We start from the raw sequence: 24,988 nt of genomic DNA, 5'->3' as shown, positions 1-24,988 counted from the left end.
CATTGCCCTGGTTCAGGATGTGAACCCTACCAGTGAGTTTGAAGAAGGATGGTTAGTTTGGGGCTGGGTCAGGAAAGAGGTAAAGGAGAAAAAAAGGCAGCTTGGCTGGCATGGGAGAAACACAACATACAAAGGCTGAGAGGAGGATGTACATGGAGTGAATTCCAGAAACAGCGAGTAATCCGGGTCTGGTTAGAAAAGAGGCCACACCAGTGAGAAACTGGGAAGCAAACTTTTATATGTAGGACAAACTGATTATAACAGTTTTGAAACACTCACATAAAAGTTTCTATTCACCTTGAAGGAATACAAGAGCCACTGGAAACAGCAGGCTGAGTTTCTGGGGAAGCGCTTTGACCCTTTGCAGCACTCGCCGCCTTCTCCTTCAACCCAGACGGAGAGTCTTCCAGCCAGATGCAGAGACAGGAGCCGCTGGGAGCCAGGCAGCAGTGGGATTCCACACTCTGCCCTTTGCTGCCCTCCTTCCTTTCTCACACCAAAGGCAAGGATTCCGCCCTCAAGCTCTTACATCTCAAGAGACACCCAGGAGAGATTTCTTTGGCAAATAACAAAGTACACAGGGGCCATTTCTGAAACACCTCATTGGTCTTCAATACTCAGAGATCAGTGCTGTTCACGGATCTGCCCAGCCTTGTATTATTTTTTTCTTCACTTTGACATGAAAGTCATTCAGGACCCTAAAAAAAAGTAAATGCCTAATAAAAACGAATAAAACCTGATAGTGGATTGCTTTCCATAAGAGGAGGAAGAAGACTGTGAAAGGCACAGCCGCTAATATATATCATTGACTTTCCCTAATCCTGAGTATATTTTTTCATATAAAACGTGGATAATAATGTCTGCCTCCTGCCTGCCACACACAGAAGTTTCAGGGACAGAAGATCTCTAATAGAACCACAGCTCATCAATCAGCCCTCCAATGACTGCCCCTCCAGTGCTAGCACTGTGATCTGTGGCCTTGTCTAGAAGTTCTCTGACATAAGGTATCTTCAAATGGAGGAGTGGTCATTGCGGTTATTATTGCGGGTACGAAAGCATAAAAAGAATATGATCAGCTCATTAGTTGGATGTTTTGCATAGAGGAGGCACATCTGAGGTCATTTCAACTTCTACGTGGCCCACTTTTTTAAAAAGCACTTGAAGATTCAAATGACTTGAAAAGTATCAGGTGAAACTAGCAGGATAAGCCGTTTCCTGTGTACACTTCCAGCGGGCATGGAACGTGGTGTGGTTTTATGCAATGTTGGTTGAGTCAAAAACTCATAATCTTTGACCCAATAATATTCATTTCCAGTTATCTGTTTTAAATTTCAGAAAATTATTTTCCCACTATGGTTGTAATCTCAGTATTATTTTTAGCAGAAAAAAATTCAAACAAATCGAATTTCAACACAGCAGATTCTTACATGAACTATGGTAAATTGATTCCGTGCTGAAATAATATTTGTAAATAGAGAAAAAACAACTTTTAATAAAAGTTTTAAAAACAATGAAAATACTTTAAAAAGGTAAAACGTAAAATTGTCAATAAACTGTGGTCTATGATAGACAAACACACATTTAAAGTGTGAAAATGAAATACCTATAATAGATGAGAACAGTGTTTTCCTCTCTGGCTGGTTGCATACCCTAGTCTTGTATTTTGCAAATTTTCATTTTACATATAAATATTTTTAAAACATTCTGAAGAAACTTTCTTTAATACTTTACATGATAATTTTATCAGATGAGCAAAAGAAACTGGTTACATTTACTCATCTGATAGAAAGGAAAAGTCATAACACTAATTTCAGGAAAAAGAATTTTCAGAGAAGATGACTGCTATAGTTTGAATGTTTTTATCCTCCAGTTTCTGAAATTCATATATTGAAATTTAATCCCCAATATGTTGTTATTAGGAGGTAAGGCCTTTCAGGAGGTGATTAGGTCATGAGGTCATGGGATTAATTTCTTTGCAAAATAGCCCCAAGGGACTTTGTTTGTTTTTCCACTACTTGAGAAAGGAGGAGGACACAGTGAGAATTGTGAGGTCTACAACCTGGAAGGGAGCCCTCAGCCGAACCTGACCGTCCTGGAAATCTGATCTCAGATTTTCCAGCCTCCAGAACTGTGAGAAATAAATTTCCCTTATTCATAAACTACCCAGTTTATGGCATTTTGTTATAGCTGCCTTAATGGACTAAGATTTTAACCATTATACTATTAGCTTTGCCTTTTCTCTTTAAGGCACATTATTCTTCATATGACCTTGAAACTATTTAATTCCAATATTCCTGAAGAAAGGAAGGAAGCAATTGTTCAGGGAGTGAGTAACTTGAGAATGATTTTTCCTGTGTATGAGGAGCATACAGAATAGATGCAGGTGATGTGGATGTCAGATTGGTCAAACGGAAGTAGAAGACAGCAGGAATGAGAAGAGAGAAGACACAATATGTTAGTCGCTTTTTCAAATGATTCATCCCATCATGAGAAAGCATCATTTATCACAGAGCATACTCACAGAGATGAAACATGATCCCGGAGACAAGCTAAAGAGATTATAAGCTTTACTAGACAGTAGGGAGTTTTCTCTGAGCAATTTCCATGAGCCTTTGGGTCACAGGGAGGTAAGATAAAGGTGCTTGTCACTACGTGTGTGTGTATGTGTATGTGTGTGCACCTGTAGATGTAAATGTGTGTGGGCTCTCATGTCCACACTAATCTCTTACACGTAACTCTGACAGTGAGTGTTTGCTTGGCTTTAGAGCCATAAGAAATAATCAACCATACTCCAACAAGTTGCGTGACAGCAGAGATGCAAACGAAGGGCAACACGCTTCAAGAGAGCTCACTGTTGTTACTCCTCAAAACATCTGTTATACCCAAGCCTATCAAGCAACACGCTTTTAAGTTCCTTATTTTAAAGGAGTCTATCATTTGATAAAATCTGAAGTAACGATTTTCATGAAATTTTCTCAAACAAACGAGATGATTAAGTTTGTAATATATTTACTGCAAACCCACTTCATGACTTACGGTTTGGGAGCAAACAGAAATTCAGATTCAGGAAAGAACAGGAGCTACTTCCAATCAACTTTTATTATTTGGAACTGTATGTGACTGCATTCATTAGCTATCTAAAATGGCAAATAAATATTGGCTTATCTACCAACTTCAGTTGAATGGATTTATAGATGTTTTTACTAACAGCTCCAATATATTGGGTGCTTAGTGTGTGTCATGCACTGCACTAAGCATATTACAGATTTAATCTTCACACTAACACTTTGAAGTAGATACTATAATTGTCCTCATTTTATGTATGAGGGTACTGAAGTTTCGTAACTTTCTCAAGATCCCATAGCTGAATAAGCCATGGAGTGGGTATGAACAACCTAGGAAGTCAACGCTTCAGTCATGATTTTATTACGGATGCTTCCAGGAACACTGAAGGGAGATTTTTGGGTTTTCCTCTAGGGCAAATGAAAAGGTAACTTGTGATTATTTAGCAATTTCAACCGTGGGGTTGGGAGTATTATTATATAGGCTTAGTATTGGCCATTGCCCATCCAATTCCCTGATTCCAATTATTTGGAGACAAAGGCACAGAAATGAATTGACATAGTCAATTAGCTCCAAAGCTAAACTAAAGTCTTCCTGTTAGTTATTTGCATTAAAATAATGCAAATAACTAACACAGTCAATTAGCTCCAAAGCTAACTAAAGTCTTCATGCTAGTTATTTGCATTTTCTTCCCTTCTACTGAAGGCAAAGTGAAGTAACACATGAATTTCCATTATGATCTTTTAAATAAAAAACAAAATATTTTGGAACCTACAATGATGTGAGTGAAACTTCAACCAGCTCCCAGGTAATCATGTTATTCTCCTTGCCTCTGGGAGAGGGGATGTAAGACTCAGAAAGGACAGCTCAAAAAAGCATCATTTTTGATGGAGTGCAAGGTATGAAATTAATCATTTTCAGGAAACTACCACAGCAATATATTTCTTATACTACGTATATAATAATCGACATTACAGGTACTGTACATACAGTTCAATGGGCCATTTGCTTTCTGATTGTTTATTATATAGTGCTGTATTAGCATATGATAAAGGATTTGAGGAAGAATAGTGAGTTTTTTTTATGTCTACTTTAAGCTGTTAGTTTTACTGCATTTTGGGATGTGGAGAATTGTCTTGTAGTCAAATCGAGCTATAAAGACTAAATTGAATTATCCCTATGGAACAGCTGTTAAGTCTCGAGGGAGGGGGAAGGTCCCACAAGAAAGAGATGACAGATAGCAATGAGGATGGCTGCTGAATGCAGCCTGCTAGAGAGGCATAGGTTAGATTAGGCAAAGGCTGGGGCTTCCGTGGGCCTTGAAACACATTTTATAATTTATGGGTAGTACCATACTCTTGCTGACTGATTTGTTGATCCCTTGAATCTGAACTTCCCAAGGCTTAATAATGCAAGAGAGTCTGCAAACACTAGGGAAGGACAAAAATACCATTCCTTCCAAAAGCCCTTACTTAGCACCACAGTGACTTAGTGACTGGGAGCAAAGTTGATTTTGTAGCAGATATGGTGTCTTTGGGGGAAACTTTAAGCTTGACTACAGAAAGGGAAGAGTTTGTACTTCAGTATTTAGCTGTGCAAACCATTGCTTCCCATAAGAAATTCCTAAAGGAGATAGACTAGATATATAAATACGTGTGTGTGTGTGCGTGTGCGCGCGCACGTACACGTGCAAGTGTATAGTGATGTGAATTCTCACTTACGCAGGGTGTTGGAAGCAATTTGGAAGAGAAATAATGTACATTTTTTTCTTCTAAATTGTGAAGGTTAAAACTAAGGTTGCCTACCTGCACAATAAAACAATTTTCTTGGGATTTTTTTCCAAATACATTAGGGCTAAATGGATCCTTTATGCCTCATATTAACAATACCGCCAATTAAACCCTGAGGAGTAACGTATACTAGCAAAGTTTTAGGCAACTTAATAAGTGCTGTAGTAGTTTAAAAGTCACCACAACACTGTTAAAGTTTTAGATAATGATTCTCTCAGAAAAGGAAATGGTGGAAGCTACCGATATTCAGAAACTGAAGTTTATTTCCCCTTGTTCCTTCTCATCTTCCTTTTTTTGCTTTGCTTATTCAGTAACTCTAATACATCTTATCATTAAAGATATTTTTAACACATCATATATATAAATGCATTCTTTTTAAATATTATTATACAGATCTTGGTTATTTATATCTAAAGCTCAGGCTTCTATACTTTTAAGTCCCAGTTTATGAACAATGAGTGTGCAATGTTTTTATAAGCTTACTGTTGTTTCAACTTGCTCTGCCACATCTTAGCAAAATGGCAGGTAGTGATGCCCTTTGATGTTGATGACATTAGGCTAATCTAAACTTCCCATAGTGCATGATCTCAATGTAGTGCCCCTGTGTCAGCAGATTGGACTCAAGGAAACTGATATGTTATGAAATATTTCTTGAGGCCGGGCGCAGTGGCTCAAGCCTGTAATCCCAGCACTTTGGGAGGCCGAGACGGGCGGATCACGAGGTCAGGAGATCGAGACCATCCTGGCTAACACGGTGAAACCCCGTCTCTACTAAAAAAAAAAAATACAAAAAATTAGCCGGGCGAGATGGCGGGCGCCTGTAGTCCCAGCTCCTCGGGAGGCTGAGGCGAGAGAATGGCCTAAACCCGGGAGGCGGAGCTTGCAGTGAGCTGAGATCCGGCCACTGCACTCCAGCCTGGGCGACAGAGCAAGACTCTGTCTCAAAAAAAAAAAAAAAAAAAAAAAAGAAATATTTCTTGAAACTATATTTGGAAAGGGATAGGAATGAGTGTGCTTTCCATGGCCCAAGACCACAAACCTAGAATCAAAAAGAAAAAAAAATGTCATGAGCAAGTCAGTGCTTATGTTAATTAGGAGACGGTTGACCTAAGCTCATGTGGATAAGTTGCAGAATTTTTGGAAGCCTTAAGCATGAGCCAGAGATGGACAAGTAATGTCATTGGCTTTTCTAGAGTCAGTGAGGTAACTAATCCCTCCCTAGCATCATCCTAACTTTTCCAAACCGAAGGAGTCAGGGACTTGACACAAATCTTTTAAAATTCTGACAATCTTTAATCCAAGTGTTACTACCCAGGAGCATCCTCTGACTCACATCCTTGAATCCAATGGCAGTTTTCAAGAAAATGTGTTAATATGATACCCCAAAACATAAAAATCAATATAGATTATATTTATCAAAGAAGAAAACAAACACAAAGTCATTTAAACCCATACAACTTCTCTTCCTAAGCCAAATGCCATAGAAAAGATTGTGGCCCCACTTCCATTGAGCCATGCTGTAGTGAGGTGCCCAAATTTCTGGCCAGGGTGGTACATGGGAAGATCAATCTGTGAATCTGTGGCTTACAAGAACAATTCTGAAGATCTGGGAATTTAATCATTGTCAGATAGAACCAAGTCTCTCCCTGTGTGTGGTATCAACTGAGATCACAAGGAAAGCCTAGACTTCTGCCCCTGGTGAGCTATCATGAGGAACACCCCTTCACCCCCTGCAGAAGCAGTCTCAGAGATGGTTTAATGGTGAGTCAGGACTGTCATCACCCTCCAGTGATATGAGGGGCATCTCTCTTCCACTCACACACAAACACTGTGATGTCACTGCAGGTCACATGGGAAACAGTAATGAGTCTTTAATACTAATCCAAGCCAAACATATCCCTTGTGGTTTCAAGAGTTTTTCTTTACCTTTTGTCAATATTGGGCAAAAATATGAGTAAATGCAACAAACTCTCCTTCTCCTCTGGAATTCTCTACATGATGTCTGACACTGTAGCAAAAATAATACTACTTGAAATGGTTCTAAATATATAGAAATGGTTCTAAAAATACAATTGTTGAATGAAGACAATTATAATGTAAATAAGGGAAAATAAAGGGATGCAAATGGAAATTAGGTTTCTACACATCAGTTAAATTGGTAAAATGATTAAACCAGTAAACTACAATAAGTTATATATATAATAAAATGTCTACATAAACCAGTAACAAAAGCTATACATAGATATACTCTAACACTAGATAAAGCAAAATAGAATTTTAAAAACTATCCAAGAAACACAGGAAGGTAGAGAAAATAGAGAATTCTTAAAAACTCAGAAAACAAAAATAAACAAGTATTAAGCCTAACACGTTCATTACATTAAATGTAAATTTGCTAAATAGACCAACTAAAAGAAATTGAAAGCATGAATTAAAAAACCATGACCCAACTATTTGTTGCTTACAAGAAACTCACTTCGAAAATAATGACATAGGCAGGTTAAAAGCAAAAGGATGGGAAAAGTTACACCACAAAGACATTTATAGGGGAAAAGCAAGAATGACTATATTAATATCAGACAGACTTCAGAGCAAAGAGAGTTATCAGACAGATAATAATATTATATAATGATAAAAGAGTGAATCTACCAGAACACATGGCATACTAAATGTGTATGTACCAACAACAGAGCTACAAAATATATAAACCAAAAATGGAGAGAACTGGAGGGAGAAACAGACAAATCGAATCGAAAGTTATTGTTGGAAACATCAGCACCTTTACTGAGTACCTACCATGTGTAAGGCACTCTGTGAGTCATCGTGAATGCAGTAGTGAAAAGAAAAAACAGGGTCCTGACCCTCATGAAACTCATTGTCTATTAGGGAAGCCAAACGTTACTTAATTAGAAAATCATTTAATTTGTCAGTGTGATAAATGAGAATCTCAAACACACTAAAAGTTTAATCTCCCTCATTTAAAATGAACTATTTTTAATATTAACAATAAGTAGACAGATATGTAACTCCCAGGCCATAGAATTTAATGGAATATGTGGTTTTCTTGTTTCATTTTCCAAAGATAATAAAAAATTCATGTTGTCCCAATGTGGACTGCAAGTACTACCCACAGCTGAAATATACTCCACAGTCAAAAAAAAAAAAATGAATTATCTGGATGGCCCTAATGTTTTTGTTTCTTCCACTAGTGCAATTTACACTGATTCAATACCTGTCATTCTCTTTCTCTCCAGTGTCACCTCAGAGACTGATGGGAACTCAGAGCATAAGATAAACATATTATGAATGGGTACAGGAATGGGCTGGTGAAAGCAAGACTTACCCCAAAGTGGTAGAAACCATCAAGACAAAACAGATGGGTCGACTTACCACAGTATAGATCTGATGCTTTCGTCTCTTAGCCAGGTCAATTATGTTTACTCCATTGTAGTAAAGGTTTTCGATGCATCCATGGAAGTTTTTCTTTAAAAAGGTTCCAGGTTTTCCTGGTACTGGAATTCCTCCAAAACTAAGCTTTTGGGGTGAAAATAAAAACAAACTCTTAGTTACAAGCTCTGAAAGATTAGGAAAGGAAAGTAAACACATGCGTTTTTGGTAGATTCAATTGTATGCACGAGCCAAGTGGCTCAAATAATTATAGATGCCACTTGATTACACGTTTAAAAGGATACTGATTAGCCCAAGTAAAAATAACTGTAATTGCTTGCTTCTTAAAGGCCTATTTTAAAAAACCATTTTCACTTCCTTTCTGAACCTTTTTAATACTAAATAAAACAATAATTTACAGAAGGAGGGAAAAAGAAAAAGAAAATCAATGTCCTTTAAATTATTTCTTATCCAAGCATCTTAAAAGATATGGCCATACTAAAGCCAAGAGACAAACAAAACATACCTCTATTCACCTACAGACGAACCTAGTTTAAAAGCCTATATTGTATGCAAAAAGTCTTATGCATAAGATTGTCCACAATTGTCATCTATAATGAAGAAAAACAGGAAATATTCCAAATGTTCTGTACCATTTTGTGAAGCAGGTAATTAAGAATCAATACGATGAAATTTCACTTGTTAATAATGATGCTTATTAAATATCTGTAATATGTTTATGGGAAGTAAATATAATGTTGATTTTCAAATGTAAGAGTTATAATTGGATATAAAGTATGATGTCAACAATAAGAAGTTGAGCATAAAGCATAGTCTGGGAGGAAATACACTGAATTGTTATTATTAGGTAGGTGCAAAAGCAGTTGCGATTTTTGCCACTAAAATAATGGCAAAAACCGCAGTTACTTTTGCACCAACCTAATTTAATAGTGGTTCACTTTGGAAAGGTTATGAGATACTAGGGTTTTTTTTTTCTTTTACAACTTTTATTTCTAATTAATATTAACACAAATTGCCTTTTTAATAGATATATTATTTTAAAAGCAAGGTGTACTGTTATGAGTATTTTCTCTACTATGAAAAAGAATCAAGATAATTTATATTATCAGGTTTGTCGCAATACCATTTAATGAGAAATGCAGTTTTTTCTACTGCTTTCAAATATCACTGTCAGCATGTACTTCAACTACATCTATATTTGGATACTTCTCTATCTCTAGTTCACTGTCTCTTTTTATCTGTCTCTCTCTTAATGTTTCAGGAGGATGTGGTCTCCCAATCAGAATGCCTTCTTATATGAATAGCTACTGATATACTAAAGGCTCTTTCTAGATTTTTTTAGAAGCTTCACACTAGTAAAAAAATGTTACTCAATGCAGTGTAATAGGTGAAGAGGATTATTCATCCTTTCACCCACTTTTACTTACAACTACACATTTCAAAGAGAATTTTTTGATATTTTATCTATTTCATTTTAAAGTTTAATTACAGAATAATTTTATTTAACTAGCTTGTTAGAATATTTATTGATAATTTATTATTTACATTAAAACATCTAGTTGGAGAAGAATGGATGTTTTTAAAATGTATCATCTTTCTTTCCAAGAACCCACTGTTTTTCTCTATTTTCAGAAAATTTCTAATAAAGTCCCCCAACTAAGGTTATTATTTTATTTCTCTAGTTCACATACCCATCATTAAATTAATTTCTATGAATTTCATGATTTCAAAAATTCCATTGTATATGAATTGTTTTAATTCATTAAACATTTTATCATGTAAATGCTGTGCTCATCTAATTGCTGCTGGTATATTTTCTTTATCCAGATACTTGCAAATACTTTTATATTAAATCATATTTTTTAGTAATTTTCTTTTAATTTTAGAGGGAGATACAGGCAATAGCTTGTTTTATTGTACTTTGCTTTGTTGTACTTCACAGATTTTGTGGTTTTCATGAATGGAAGGTTTGTATCAGCCCTGTGGCAAGTGGATCTATCAACACTATTTTTCCAACAGCGGATGCTCACTTTGTGTCTTTGCGTTAGCTTTTTTTTTTTTTTTTGGAAAAAAAAATCTTTAAATTGAGGCATATATATTTAAAATATAATGCGATTATTGTACATGTAACAGACTATAATATAGTGTAAACATATCTTTTATATGTACTACGAAACCAAAAACTTTGTAAGACTTGATTATTGCAATATTCACTTTATTGCATTAGTCTAGAACTGAATCTACAATATCTCCAAGGTATGATGGTAATCATATGATATGTGTGTGTGTGTATATATATATATCACCTTATTAATACATTAATATGAAATCAATTTCTTATACATTTATTTCCTACTTTACTGTCTCCATCAAAACTTCCTAACTCCTAGCCAAAACTTTCTAAGCAATATGAAACAATAATAATGGTATACAAACTTGTAACATCAACAACATCACCATCACAAAAGAAAACATTTTATTTCTCAAGTATACATAACACTTGTTCTGACTCTACATTAAGAGAATTTCCTTCTGCTCTTTTACACATAAATTATTTTGCATTTATTTTAAATAAGAATGAATGCTTTGTTCTATTCATGATTATTTCAAAAATCCATGTGACAGACAATAGAGTATTTTGTTTGATCTACTGATGAGTTGAATTATATTACTGCATTGCAAGTTAACAAATTATCTCTTATTGAACCATTCTTGTGTTCCATTTGTGCTCATATTTTAAGTAGTAAATTAGTTGGAGCTCTAGTTTTCTTTTGTCAAGCATTTAGATCAAGTCTAGATTTGTCTCTGAGTTTTATAACTTATTACATGAATGGCTCCTAAATCTCATAAAACATTCTGGAAAATTTAAAATGACCAGTGAACTTGTAAATTCCATAAATATTTTGTAAAAGTATTCCAAAATCCCCTTTGTTGATTTATTGCTATATTCAAACATTTTAAATTTGAGTCATTTACATTAAGAAAAGGTCCAAATCCATAAAAGTGGATAAACAGAACTAAAGACAAAAACCACATGATTATCTCAGTAGATGCAGTAAAGGCCTTTGATAAAATTCAACACCGCTTCATGTTAAAAACTGTCAAAAAACTAGATATGGAAGGAACATACCTCAAAATAAGAAGACCCACATATGAAAAGCCCATAGCCAATATCATACTGAATGGGCAAAAACCAGAAGCATTCCCCTTGAAAACTGGCACAAGACATGGATGCCCTCTCTTACCACTCCTATTCAACATAGTATTGGAAGTTCTGGCTAGGCAATTAGGCAAGAGAAAGAGATAAAAGTTATTCAAGTAGGAAGAAAGTAAGTCAAAATTATCTTTGTTTGCAGATGACATAATCAGGTATCTAGAAAACTCCATTGTCTCAACCCAAAAGGTTCTTAGCTGATAAGCAACTTCAGCAAAGTCTCATAATACAAAATTATGTCCACAAATCACTAGCATTCCTATACACCAACAGCAGGCAAGCCAAGAGCTAAATTGTAATGAACTCCCACTCACAATTGCTACACAAAGAACAAAATACCTAGAAACATAGCTAAAAAGGAAAGTGAGGGACCTCTTCAAGGAGAACTACAAACCACTGATCAAATAAATCGAAGAGAGCACAAATGGAAAAACATTCTATGCTCATGGATAGGGAGAATCAATATTGTGAAAATGGCCATACTGCCCAAAGCAATTTACAGATTCAATGCTATTCCCGTTAAACTACCATTGACATTCTTAATGAAATTAGAAGAAACTCTTTCAAAATTTAAAGGAAACCAAAAGAGAGCTTGAATAACCAAGACAATCCTAAGCAAAAAGAACAAAGCTGGAGGCATCATGCTACCCTACTTTAAACTATACTACAAGGCTACACTAACCAAAACAGCATGGTACTGGTATAAGAGCAGACACACAGACCAATGGAATCATAGAATAGAGAGCCCAGAAATAAGATCACACACCTACAATCATCTGATCTTTGCCAAAACTGACAAAAATAAGTAATGGGAAAAGGATTCCCCATTTAATAAATGGTGCTGGGATAACTGGCTAGCCATATGCAGAAAATTGAAATTGGACCCCTTCCTTAGACCACATACAAAAATCAATTCAAGATGGATTAAAGACTTAAATGTCAAACCCAAAACTCTAAAATCTCCAGAAGAAAATCTAGGTAATACCATTCAGGACACAGGCACAGGTGAAGATTTCATGATGAAGATGCCAAAAGCAATTACAACTAAAGCAAAAATTGGCAAATGGGACCTGATTAAACGAAAGGGTGTCTGCACAGCAAAAGAAACTATTATCAGAGTAAACAGACAACCTACAGAATGGGAGAAAAATTTTGCAATCTATTCATCTGACAAAGGCCTAATATCCAGCATCTACAAGGAACTTAAGTAAATTTACAATAAAGAAACAACCCCATAAAAAGTGGGGCAAAAGACAAGAACAGGCAGCTCTCAAAAGAAGACATACATGCAGCTAACAAACATATGAAGAAAAGTTCAATATCACTGATCATTAGAGAAATCCAAATCAAAACCACAATGAGAGACCATCTCACAACAGTCAGAATGGCTATCATTAAAAAGTCAACAACAGATACTGACATGATGGTGGAGAAAAAGAAATGTTTTACACATTGGTGGGAGAGTAAATTAGTTCAACCATTGTGGAAGACAGTGTGGTGATTCCTCAAAGACCAAGAGGCAGAAATACCATTTGAATCAGCAATTTAATTACTGGGTGTATACCCAAAGGACTATAAATCATTCTATTATAAAGATGCATGCACCTATATGTTCTTTGCAGCACAATTCACAACAGCAAACACATGGAATCAACCTAAATGTCCATCAGTGATAGACTGGATAAAGAAAATGTGGTACATATACACCATGGAATACTATGCAGCCGTAAAAAGAAATGAAATCATGTCCTTTGCAGGACCATGGATGGAGCAGGAGGCCATTATCCTCAGCAAACTAACGCAGGAACAGAAAACCAAACACTGCATGTTCTCACTTATAAATGGGAGCTGAGTGATGAGAAGACATGGACACAGAGAGGTGAACAACTCACAGTGGGGCCTGTAGAAGGTTGGGAGGAGGTAGAGCATCAGAAAGAATAGCTAATGGATGTTGAGCTTAATACATAGGAAATGGGATGTTCTGTGCAGCTAATCACTATGGCACATGTTTACGTATGTGACAAACCTGCACATCCTGCACATGTACCTCTGAACTTAACATAAAAATAAAAAATTAAAAAAAAGAAAAAAATCCATTTTAGATTTGCAAATGTTTCACATACCTCAAATTTATACTGTAAAAATATATGTTTAATTGGATGTTACCTTTACTAATTTTTATTATTTTAAATATTTAATGATATTTTTATTTTTGTGTTGGCTATTTTCCTCAATTTCAAAAAAAAATTAATGTTCTACTTCACTCAGTAATGGTTTAAGAAAATATTGTTTGCAGGAAAATGTAAGTAAAAAAACAGAAAGAAAGCTGCTGTCTTTTAAAAAGCAAAACACAAAACACAATGCTATTTAAAATATTCAGGGTGGAGAGTTTTTTCCAGTCAGGTAGTATAGAGGGTACTATATATTAAGAAATTGCTGTTTCCTATTACACTGAGGGGAGCAATCTCTCCTCTACTCTGGGTGAAGATTTTCAGAGGAAGTTGGTTGAGACAAGAGCACAGTTAGGCGGTAGCTTGAGGCCTGCTCTCTGGTTCTCCCTGAGGGATTGAAACTGGGTGTGAGTTGGGTGGATATGGATACAGGTAACAAGACAGATCTTGGAAAACACAGAAAGGTACTGCCTCCCAGAAGCACCTATGGCAGTGATGGCTGCAAGCGTGTTAGAGCTGTCTCAGGTTCAGCATGATCCCAGAGAAAATCAGCTGGGGAGGAGAAGACAGGTTAGCAAAGGCTGAGGAAGAAGCAATGCAGAAAGGCTTGAGGGGTTCCACAGTGACCTGGTCACTCTAGCACAGTGCAAGGCAGGCTACTGAGGGTCTCCAGGACCAGAAGAGGAGGTTGAGGGTACAAATGGGCTGAAGCTCTCAGTAAATGTATTAAGGGCCCGTAGCTGGATTTGGAGGTTTGGGAGAGTCCTAGTGACTACACCTCACCCCCTTAGGCCAAGTGTGATGGCTAATATTAAGTGCCAACTTGACAGAAGGATGCAAAGTATTGTTTCTGGGTGTATCTGGGTGTTTCTGGGTGTTGCCAGAAGAGATTAACATTGGAGTCAGTGGACTGGGAGAGGACTCCCCCTCAGGAAGATCCACCCACAGTGTGGGTGGGTACCATCTAGTCAACTGCCAGAGCTGCTAGAAAAAGCAGACAGAAGAAGGTGGAAGAAGCTGACTTGTCGAGTCTTCTGGCCTTCACCTTTCTCCTGTGCTGGACGCTTCATGCTCTTGAATATCAGACTCTGAGTTCTTTGCGTTTTGGACTCTTGGACTTAAACCAGTGGTTTGCCGGGGGCTCTTGGGCCTTCTGCCACAGACCGAAGACTGCACTGTTGGCTGCTCTATTTTGGGGTTTTAAGACTTGAACTGAGGCACTACTACCTTTCTTGCTCTTCAACTGGCAGACAACCTACCATGGGGCTTCATCTTGTGATTGTGTGAGTCAGTTCTCCTTAATAAACTCCCTTTAATATGTACATGTATCCTATTAGTTCTGTCCCTCTAGAGAACCCTGATTAGTATACCAAGGCAGGTCCTACTGACAACAGCAACAAAAGCTGTCATGCAACTCTTTTGCCTCCAAACACGTGGGACTCGTGAACGGCATGACTCCCTTGATGCAGCACAATAAACAAACCACCCGTTAGTGATCTGCCCAGGGAAGAGGAAAAAAGTACAGAGAGAACATCACATAACCCAATATATACCCAATAATGCACTACGTTTTAAATAATCATTAACTAATTATTATTCATCATCAAGGTTAGATTTTTCTATCATTAGAAGCAACAGAGGCTGATGAGCATATTGAATCCAGTCAGGGAAAAGAAGCAAAACCATTTTTATATGCATTTGAACATGAGTGTGAATTTTCAACCTGATTTAGATTTTTAGATGTTTTAAGTAGCTGAGAATTGGAAGTTATAATTCTACTATGGAATTATAGATTTAGTCCATTATCAGAGTAAATTAGACTGGAGACATTTGCTTCATATAATGATGTTTTTCCTTTCTGAATATTTTATAAACACATAGGCTACGCACTTTCTTAACTCTACATTAATAAATATATCCCTCAGATCATCTGTTTTCACATTTTTGTCTGATTTACCAAAACTTTGATAATAAACATTAAAATCTTCCTCTAAGCTGTTTCTCTCCGTCAAGCCCTCCATATAAGAATTACCACTATGGAAGACTTGGGCTGGCCGAGTTATTGTAACTCCTCTTTGCAAAAATTGAATACGGATCATCCTCAAGCTATTCTCCAGCTTAGTTCTGCTGGCTTCTGATTGGCTCCCTCCAACGTTCCCAACCTTGGCTTTTCCTATTGAACTCTGTCCATTAGTTCATTCATCTGGCAGCATAACTGGTTAAACCAACAACCATCTTCCTCAGCCTGGCTCCAGGGCCTCTGCATGTTGGAACTGCAACACAGGTACTCACATCAGGGCACTATTAACCAATATCTACATAGTAACAATCAGAAGTCTTTTACTTTTGCATTTATTGATATTTTATGTGCTATACACATAGGGTTAGTATAAGCGTTTTTAATTAGAGACCATAATGATTATTTTACAACGGCCTCTTTTGATCTTAATGTTTACTTTCAAAGGTACTAGTTTTCCACTTCTGCTTTCTTTCTGTATACGTTTAATTGGTGTAACTTTGTCCGCATTTCAAACCTGTTTTTAATCATTTTAAATTTTCTTTCACAGATTTCATTGCCGAGGATGCCAAAGATCTGATTATGCCTTTCTATTCAGATTCTAGAATATTTCATTATTTGGCAGATGTGGATGATACTGAATGGAGACTGTATTTCTGAGTACATAGTCTGTATGACATGGCCCAGGGCCTTCAAGATATGGAAGACTGAGCTGGAAATCCTGCTTCCATTAGATAATGTGCTCATCCATTCATTGGCAACTTACAGTTGTCATAGACTTTCTGAACAAAATCTGTCTTATCTGACCAGTAATTTTCAGTGAATATTGGTCAAAAACTCTTTTATTCTTATTATTCTGTTACCAACTCTTAGAAACACTTGAAAAAGTTAATTCCAATTGTTTGATACAAATTCGATTCACTTAGTAGTTGCTGATCCCTTACTTTTTGTGAAGCATGATTCAAGGCCCTGCGGTGGAATTAAGGATAAATCACACATTGCCTGTATCTAAAAATGTAGGGCCAGTCACTAAAGACGAATTCATCCTCCAACAGACTGATGGAAGGCAAAGTATAATAGAAACAATGTAAGCATACTAGTGACCAAAAACTATAGGAAACCATCCAATTTTAAGTCATAAATAAAGTAAGCAAGATCAGTTGGTGCCATGGAATAGGATATTTGAATGCTAGGCTGAAAAGAACAGACTATTATTCTATTCTCTGAAGGATTTTCAGAGAATAGTTTCTCTATTCTGCTGAAGGATTTTCAGAGAAAAATAATAATCACCTTTACAGAAAATTATTTTCTTGAAGTAAAAATGGAAAAATAAATAAATAATTAAACAAAAAGGGCAAAGATCAGATCAAAGAGGTATAGTTTGGCCTCACGTGAGAGGTGGTGGAAGCATGAAAAATGGAGCCTCGTTGTAGCAGGTAAAAGAGATCAATATCCTGAGCAAGCACTCTCAGACAGCATCTTGGAAAACTGACTTTTTTTGTCTCTTCTCAAATGGCACCATCTCAATGATGCCTACCTTGACTGACATATCTAAAATTGCAATCTCGTTTCCTCCAAGAACTCCTAGATCCATTACTTTCCTCTATTTTTGTTCTTCTCATAGCATTTATTATCTTCTTACTTACTATATAATTCATTTACTTGTGTTTATTCTTTATAGTTTGCCTCTCCTGCTAGAATGCAAGCACTCTGAGGGTAGGAATCTTTTCTTTTACATTGGGACATTTCACCTACTTGAAGGGGAACTTGATACACAGTAGATGCTGAAAGAAACATTTGTTGAATGTTTTGGGATACCTCCCTAAAATTTTCTCAAAGGCACAGATAATATCTGATTCATTTTTGAATATGTAATTCCAAGAGATATGATTAAACCATTAATAGATGCAACAGATATTTGTTAAATTGGATTTTAAAAAGAACACTGGCAATTTGCTTCTAAATCTGCTTTTGCCTCATTGTCCTTTTTGGCAGTTCGTTCTCTTTCTTTTCTTACTTTTCTGGCTTGCTTGGTCTTGGCATATTGAATAGGTGCCTTTCATTGATCTTAGCGGTCATTGAATGGTGGGCCCTTCATTGATCTTAGTGGTCAACACTGCCAGGTATTAGATTGCAAAGTTTCACTCACAGTCTCAGTGTCTTGGACAACATGGTCCATCTGGTAACTTGCTGGATTTGCTGTTGTCACAGGTGAGCTCCAACAGGATAAATCCCAGGAGAAAGCCTGCATTGACGTGAATGCATGAGGTCCCAGAATCTTCCATTCTCTTTTTCTTTGATATTATTATGTTTTTTGTTTGTTTGTTTGCTTTTTTTTTTTTTTTTTTTGCGGGGCGGAGCGGGTCTGGTACTTGCTTGTCTCTTTTTCAGTCTTTGATGTTACTTTCATGGCAATGAATTCATTCCTCCATTGTTGGCTTTTTCTCTGGCCCTGTTTAAATTTGGAGTCTTCCTGTTCTAAAGATCCCACTTTGTACCTGACTTGAATATCTGATACTTTTGAAATTTCTCAGTTGTAAATATTTGTTTCACTTTTGTTCTGACAGTGCACTTCTTAAAGAAACAGGTATAAAAAAGGATCCAAACTGCTGTCTTCTTTTACAGCTTTTAAGACTTACACTGGTGGCCGGGCGCGGTGGCTCAAGCCTGTAATCCCCGCACTTTGGGAGGCCGAGACGGGCAGATCACGAGGTCAGGAGATCGAGACCATCCTGGCGAACACAGTGAAACCCCGTCTCTACTAAAAAAAATACAAAAAACGAGCCGGGCGAGGTGGCGGGCGCCTGTAGTCCCAGCTACTCGGGAGGCTGAGGCAGGAGAATGGCGTGAACCCGGGAGGCGGAGCTTGCAGTGAGCTGAGATCCGGCCACTGCACTCCAGCCTGGGCGACAGAGCGAGACTCCGCCTCAAAAAAAAAAAAAAAAAAAAGACTTACACTGGCTGGGTGTTTGCTGAGATACATGCAAAGCTCATGGCCCTTCAGAAGAAGAAGCCCACCATCATCAACCTTTGGGATACTAGTCAAGGGTTAATTTCTGCCATTACAAATGAGGACAGAAATTGCAATTTTCTGGTTAAATCTCTTGATTTTTTAAATTAGCCTGAATGTTGGGTATTTAAAAAAGAAAGTAAAACAGCATATAGGCAAAATTGGACAATGGTTTTCCAAATCTTGCCCAGGGTCATCATTTCATAGCTTCTATTTTACTGTTTGATTGGATGAATGACTCAGCCTGTCCCATCTTTGGAACTTCTGATGTCTGTAACTTGAATATGCTCGTAGTACACATCATGTCTTATTTTTGCTTCTACTTTGGAGCCAAATAATGAGTGGAGGCAATTGCTTACATTTTTACCAACAATTACCTCTTCCTTATTGGTTTTATAATCTATTATTTCACAAGTTTCCAGTGTCCCCCTTTTTTCTGCAAAAAAATTTATCCTATTTATTTTTTGCCAGTGACAGAGAGTGGGCGATTTCTTACCCAGACCCAGCCCAGCACTGAATAAGAGAAAGCACTGTTCTTGATAGTGCTCCTCATTTAGAAAGTGCCTGTGCTCCCTCACTTCATCCATGCCCTGGCATCCTGCCCCAGTGCTCCAGGCTCACATCCCTCTTATTACATTCTGTCTATGACTTCTGACCCAACCCCAATAATTGCCCTTAAATTTCACCTGGATTTGGTCTCTCTTGTTCAACCCTCATCACTCTCTCAAAGTATTGTTTTAGTAATAGCAATAGATAGCAATAGTAGGACTTATTGATCATGTTTATATATCGGGCAGCATGCTTAGAGCTGACTTTCATTTTTTCTCTAAACTTTGAGTTGGCTACTCTGACTTGCTCCATTTTACAGCTGAAAAAAATGACGGCATACAGAGGTTTAGCAGATTGAATGAGATCTCACAGCCACAAGGTGAAGAGCTGGAATTCCACAACCTTCAATCTAGAGCCCCAACTCTAAGTGCCACACACACGGTCTCCCCCTAGATTCTTCTACACCTGGTTCCACTGAGTAGCCTTCTCAATGAAAAATCCCAGGCTAGGGTGACCAAATTCTCCTCGTTTGCCTGAAACATTGCCATTGTTAAAACTAAATGTTCCATATCCTCACAGCTCTCTCCACTCTCGGAAACCTGGCACAATTGCCCCTTTGTCTCAGGCAAATTGAGCAAACTGGTCCATGCTATTTGGTGAGCCTTTTGCAGCCCTGGAGGAGATGAAAAGCAGAAGTGGGGCACAGTGATAGCAGCAGACGCCACCCATGTTTTCTTAATGGCATAAATCAGCTCCTCGTATTTTCTGTCTGACAGGGCAGCCCTATCTTCTCAAACTACCTTCTGGTTTTGCACCAGGGGTATATTCAGACCATTTTTCTTATTGTTTTGGTTGTCCTTATTGCTCCTGGTTTAAATCTGATCAATTGCCAGACCTCTGGTTCCTTTCTCTAAATAGGTATTTTTCACAGACTGACAGACATCAGCTGCTGACACAGCCCAATAGGCTTAACATATATTTTATAATTTTTGTCTGAATGAATTTACTATATTTTTACATTAGATTCTTTGACCAATGAGGTAAATTATGTACATTTTAGTATTCAAGCAAAGAGTTCAATGGAAATCCTCCCTTCACATCCCCCTTATACCCATGCCAGTGGGGCTTCCTGCCCTGAACTGGGTTCCTAGAGGGTCCCACTGTGGTCCTCCTGGGTCATATCCTGTGTCACAAGGGCAGGGCCTTATGAGCCCAGGGGAGATGACTATAGGAAGTTGCCACTGCCTTCCAGAACACGATCTCCCCGCACAACACCCAGTTCCCTGCCTCAACAGCTCTGATAGTCCTTCGAAGGTCTTCACTGTTCTCTTCCCTCATCTGCCTTCCTGAGGGGTGGCCAACAGGCAGCTGTTTGCAGTATGGGCAGAACTTTGACCTGGGGGATGTGGACGTGAAGGGATGTCTATCTGTCAGGGGAGGGGAGTAGAGCATATTTGATTCATTAGTTTTTTAGCTTGATTTGTAACTCTTTAGATTCATATGTGGTTCTCTGTACTCTTGCCTCAGGCTTACAAACACCCTAGAGGGGCTTGGCTAACTTTATGTGAGTTTATTGAGGATCACAGTAATTTAGCCCAAATTTAGCCAGTCTCCAAATATCTTACTAGCTACTTCCAATAGAAGTAGCATGCTAATGAAAAGCTACTAGCATCTCGCTAATAGCAGCTAATAGAAAACAAGATGTTACCATTTGCTCCTTTAGTTCATGTTAATGAAAACAATGCATTTTTGTATCATACTGGTATTAAGATATTCCCTTCATCATATGCAAAACAATTAATCTACTTTTAACACATTTAAGAGAAGTCTTTATATCTTATTTCACTCATATGAAACTTGAAGAAATGTAAGATTAGCAAGTCCACAAATCACAATAATCTTAAATTTAAAACTAGAAGGAAAATGGCACTAAGTAATGTGATTTGATGTCTTACACACAGGCAGAGCCCAGGGCAAGCCCCAGAGTCTGTGTTTGTATCTCCAGACATCGATTCTCTCTCCTCAGAGGGAAAACCTGCTCCCCAGATAAACCTCTGGTCAAACGGTGACACAGACCTGGGCTCAAATCCTGCTTGTTTTACTCGGTGGCTATTGAGGAATAGGGATTAAAGACTTCTTCAACTTCTCTGTATCCTGTTTTTATATTTGTGATATAGGAGATAATAGCCTTTCTCACAGGGTGTTTTGGGTGGTTAAACAACATTTTAAAATGCTGTACATAATAATAACTCTTTATTTTATTTTTTTCTTATTTTCCCTTTGCATCTACTTGCTTCGTTTTTCTTTATTTCTTTTTCAGTTTATTTACCTCAATGTAGGCCTTCACTTTTAACCCTGCAGCTGCCTTTCCAAAGGAAACAAAGGATCTATCATTATTCTATCATAGGATCACCAAATAGTTTTATTATACCTGGCAAGTTTTCAATTCGGGTCTGAGTTATTAGAGAGATGTCCATTAGGCAATGCCAAGTAAAAGTAAGGAAGGCAACAAGGCAGCCTCTGAGCATGGAGAACTTACTAGGAACTTATTAAGGGAAGAAATGTAGAACGTACATTAATACCATTTATAATTTACAGAAATAAAATTCATCCAATTACTCAACAACTTTTTACAGAGTGTATTTTATGTGTCAGGCATAATGCTATAAATATAAATGAAAGTAAAGAAGAAAATCTCATTCTTTATGATGAGCTTAAATTCTATGGCTGGGCTAGAGATGATGAGATACACAATTTAAAAAATAAGTTTATTTACTTATGTATTATAAAGTAATACATGTTTTTAAAGAAAGCTATGAATAAAAATAAATCAGTGCATGCAACTTTAAAACAAATATAAGAACTGTCTTTTAAATGATGTATTCTTTCTATTGCCTCAGTTTCTCCTTAAAGTACTTTTCTGGATGGAGTAAAACATTCAGAAAGTTTAAAGAGGGTATGCAATAAAAAGTAAGGCTTTCTTCCTTTTTTGTCCTACTCTCTGAGATTCTAACTTAACTCTTGCTTTAGTATCCTTTCAGAAATTTCTATGCCTATATGTGCCTTCATGTTTATATGTTCTCTTCTGTTTCTTAAACACAAAATCTGTTTACACCGCATTGCACATTGATATTTTTTCTTTTAACAATTTATATTGGAGATGATTCTGTATCAGAACATATAGGATTGCCTCATTCTTTTTAATGAGTACATTACTCTTTCGTAGAGGTTTGTCAGGCACCAATACATAAGGTGAACCTAAGACCCAAACCTGACCAATAGACTGGTAAAGATAAAAGAGTCATTTAGATTCAGACAGCTTTTTATTTGCACAAACAGCTAAGCAAAGAATAGCCATGCACTGTTGCTGTAGATACCAAGAAGGATGACATCTAAACAAAATGGGTTAGTTGACCACAACATGGGCTGTGGGATTCCCATTGCTAAGAACACAGGTTTGTTGGTTTTTGTTTGCTTGTTTGTTTGTTTTTTTGACAGGGGAATTTCACTCTTGTTGCCCAGGCTGGAGTGTAGTGGTGTGATCTCAGGTCAATGCAACCTCTGACTCCCCGGTTCAAGAGATTTTCCTACCTCAGCCCTCAGCTTCCCGAGTAGCTGAAATTACAGGCGTGTGTCACCACACCCAGTTAATTTTTGTGTTTTCAGTAGAGATGGGGTTTCATCATGTTGTTGGTCAGGCTGGTCTCAAACTCCTGACCTCAGGTGATACACCTGCCTTAGCCTCCCAAAGTGCTGGGATTACAAGCATGAGCCACCGCACCCAGCCAAGAACCCAATTCTTGATTGAGCTAAACAATTTTGTGTTATGCAGCTCTATTCTGAGAGGAGAGGGCAGAGAATCCCACCCTTTATTACAATCTGAGAGGTGATGAGAAACATGGTGGCCTCCCACAGGTGTGGGGAGACAAGTGATATGAGTTTTTGGAGCAGCCATTTGCTGGCCCTCACCTTCTTGCATTTCGAGGTATCCTGCCAAGACTCTCATCAGCTGCGGTGCAAGCCTGTGGCTGAGTGGTCTCTGGGTACCTGCAAGGAGCACTGTGGCAAAGCTGTTCCCATGCAGGGCTGACCACAATTTTTAATCAAACCCCTTTTTGATAAATTTGTGGGTAATTTCAAATCTGGTATTATACCTAGCATATATTCCATTGCAAACATTTGCTAATAGTTATAGGACAAATTGCTGGAAACAGAATTATTGGGTTGAAGAGCATTTGTTTCTAGTTTTGAATAACATCGCCCTTTATTTTATATATTATTAGTTGTAGTGCCATCAACAGTGTATAAAATATTTCCATCTTCTTCCATGTCACCATGGTATATTATAACTGTTGGTCTTTACAATATGAGTTAAAAATATTTTAGTGTGGGTTAACATTTCTTTTTTCATTAGTGAGGTTGAGCATCTTTCCATACATATGAAAGTCATTTGTATTTTTATGTGTTCCTTTTCTTTACCTATTTTTTTCATTGTTACCTGTTTTTTAAAAAAAAATTGTAGAAACTTTTAGCTTATTATTAAAAGTATGATTGTTTAGCTTTATTTATTTATTTATTTGTTTTTCTTACTTTCGTAGGTTATTGGGGAACAGGTGGTGTTTGGTTATGTGAGTAAGTTCTTTGGTGGTGATTTGTGAGATTTTGGTGCACCCACCACCTGAGCAGTAAACACTGCACCCAATTTGTGGTCTCTTATCTCTCACTCCCTTCCCACCCCTTCCCCTTGAGCCCCCAAAGTCCACTGTGTCTTTCGCATGCCTTTGCATCCTCATAGCTTAGCAACCACGTACAAGTAGGAACATATGATGTTTGCTTTTTCATTTCTGAGTTACTTCACTTAGGATAATAGTTTCCAATCTGATCCAGGTCACTGTGAATGACATTAATTCATTCCTTTTTATGGTTGAGTAGTATTCCATCATATATATGATATATATATATATGAGATATATGTATATATAATGGTTTCTTTATCCACTAATTGATTGATGGGCATTTGAGTTGGTTCCATGTCTTTGCAATTGCAAATTGTGCTGCTATAAACATGTGTGTGCAAGTATCTTTTTTGTATAATAACTTCTTTTCCTCTGGGTAGATATCTAGTAGCAGGATTGCTGGATCAAACGGTAGTTCTACTTTTAGTTCTTTAAGGAATCTTCACACTGTTTTCCATAGCGGTTGTACTGGTTTACATTGCCACCAGCAGTACAGAAGTGTCCCCTGCTCATCACATCCATGCCAACATCTACTATTTTTGATTTTTTGATTATGACCATTCTTGCAGGAGTAAGATGGTATCGCATTGTGGTTTTCATTTGCATTTTCCTGATCATTAGTGATGTTGAGCAGTTTTTCATATGTTCGTTGGCCATTTTTATATCTTGTTTTGAGAATTGTCTATTCATGTCCTTAGCATACTTTTTGATGGATTGCTTGTTTTTTTCTTGCTAATTTTTTTGAGTTCATTGTAGATTCTGGATATTAGTCCTTTGTCAGATGTGACAAAAATTGTGAAGATTGTGAAGATTTTCTCCCACTCTGTGGGTTGTCTGTTTATTCTGCTGACTGTTCCTTTTGCTGTGCAAAAGATCTTTAGTTTAATTAAGTCCCAGCTGTTTATCTTTGTTTTTATTACATTTGCTTGTGGGTTCTTGCAAGCCAGTGTCTAGAAGGGTTTTTCCAATGCTATTTTCTAGAATTTTTATAGTTTTCAGATGTGACAAAGATTGTATAGATTGTGAAGAT

General features: G+C 37.2%; 1 protein-coding gene across 2 annotated transcripts in view; it reads right to left on the bottom strand.

Moving 5' to 3' along the window:
• CNTNAP5 (contactin associated protein family member 5) overlaps positions 1 to 24,988 on the bottom strand; it is a 493,109-nt gene that overhangs the window by 442,740 nt on the left and 25,381 nt on the right. For both annotated transcript variants that reach the window (XM_033231817.1, XM_033231818.1), the window contains exon 4: positions 8,244 to 8,387. In XM_033231817.1, the coding sequence (XP_033087708.1) occupies positions 8,244 to 8,387 (144 nt within the window). The remainder of the gene's footprint in view (positions 1 to 8,243; positions 8,388 to 24,988) is intronic.

The sequence above is a fragment of the Trachypithecus francoisi genome, unplaced genomic scaffold (assembly GCF_009764315.1).
Source record: "Trachypithecus francoisi isolate TF-2019V2 unplaced genomic scaffold, Tfra_2.0 Lachesis_group13, whole genome shotgun sequence".
Taxonomy (NCBI): domain Eukaryota; kingdom Metazoa; phylum Chordata; class Mammalia; order Primates; family Cercopithecidae; genus Trachypithecus; species Trachypithecus francoisi.
Note: the sequence above shows the minus strand (reverse complement) of the source record. Positions and strands in the feature narration are given on the sequence as shown.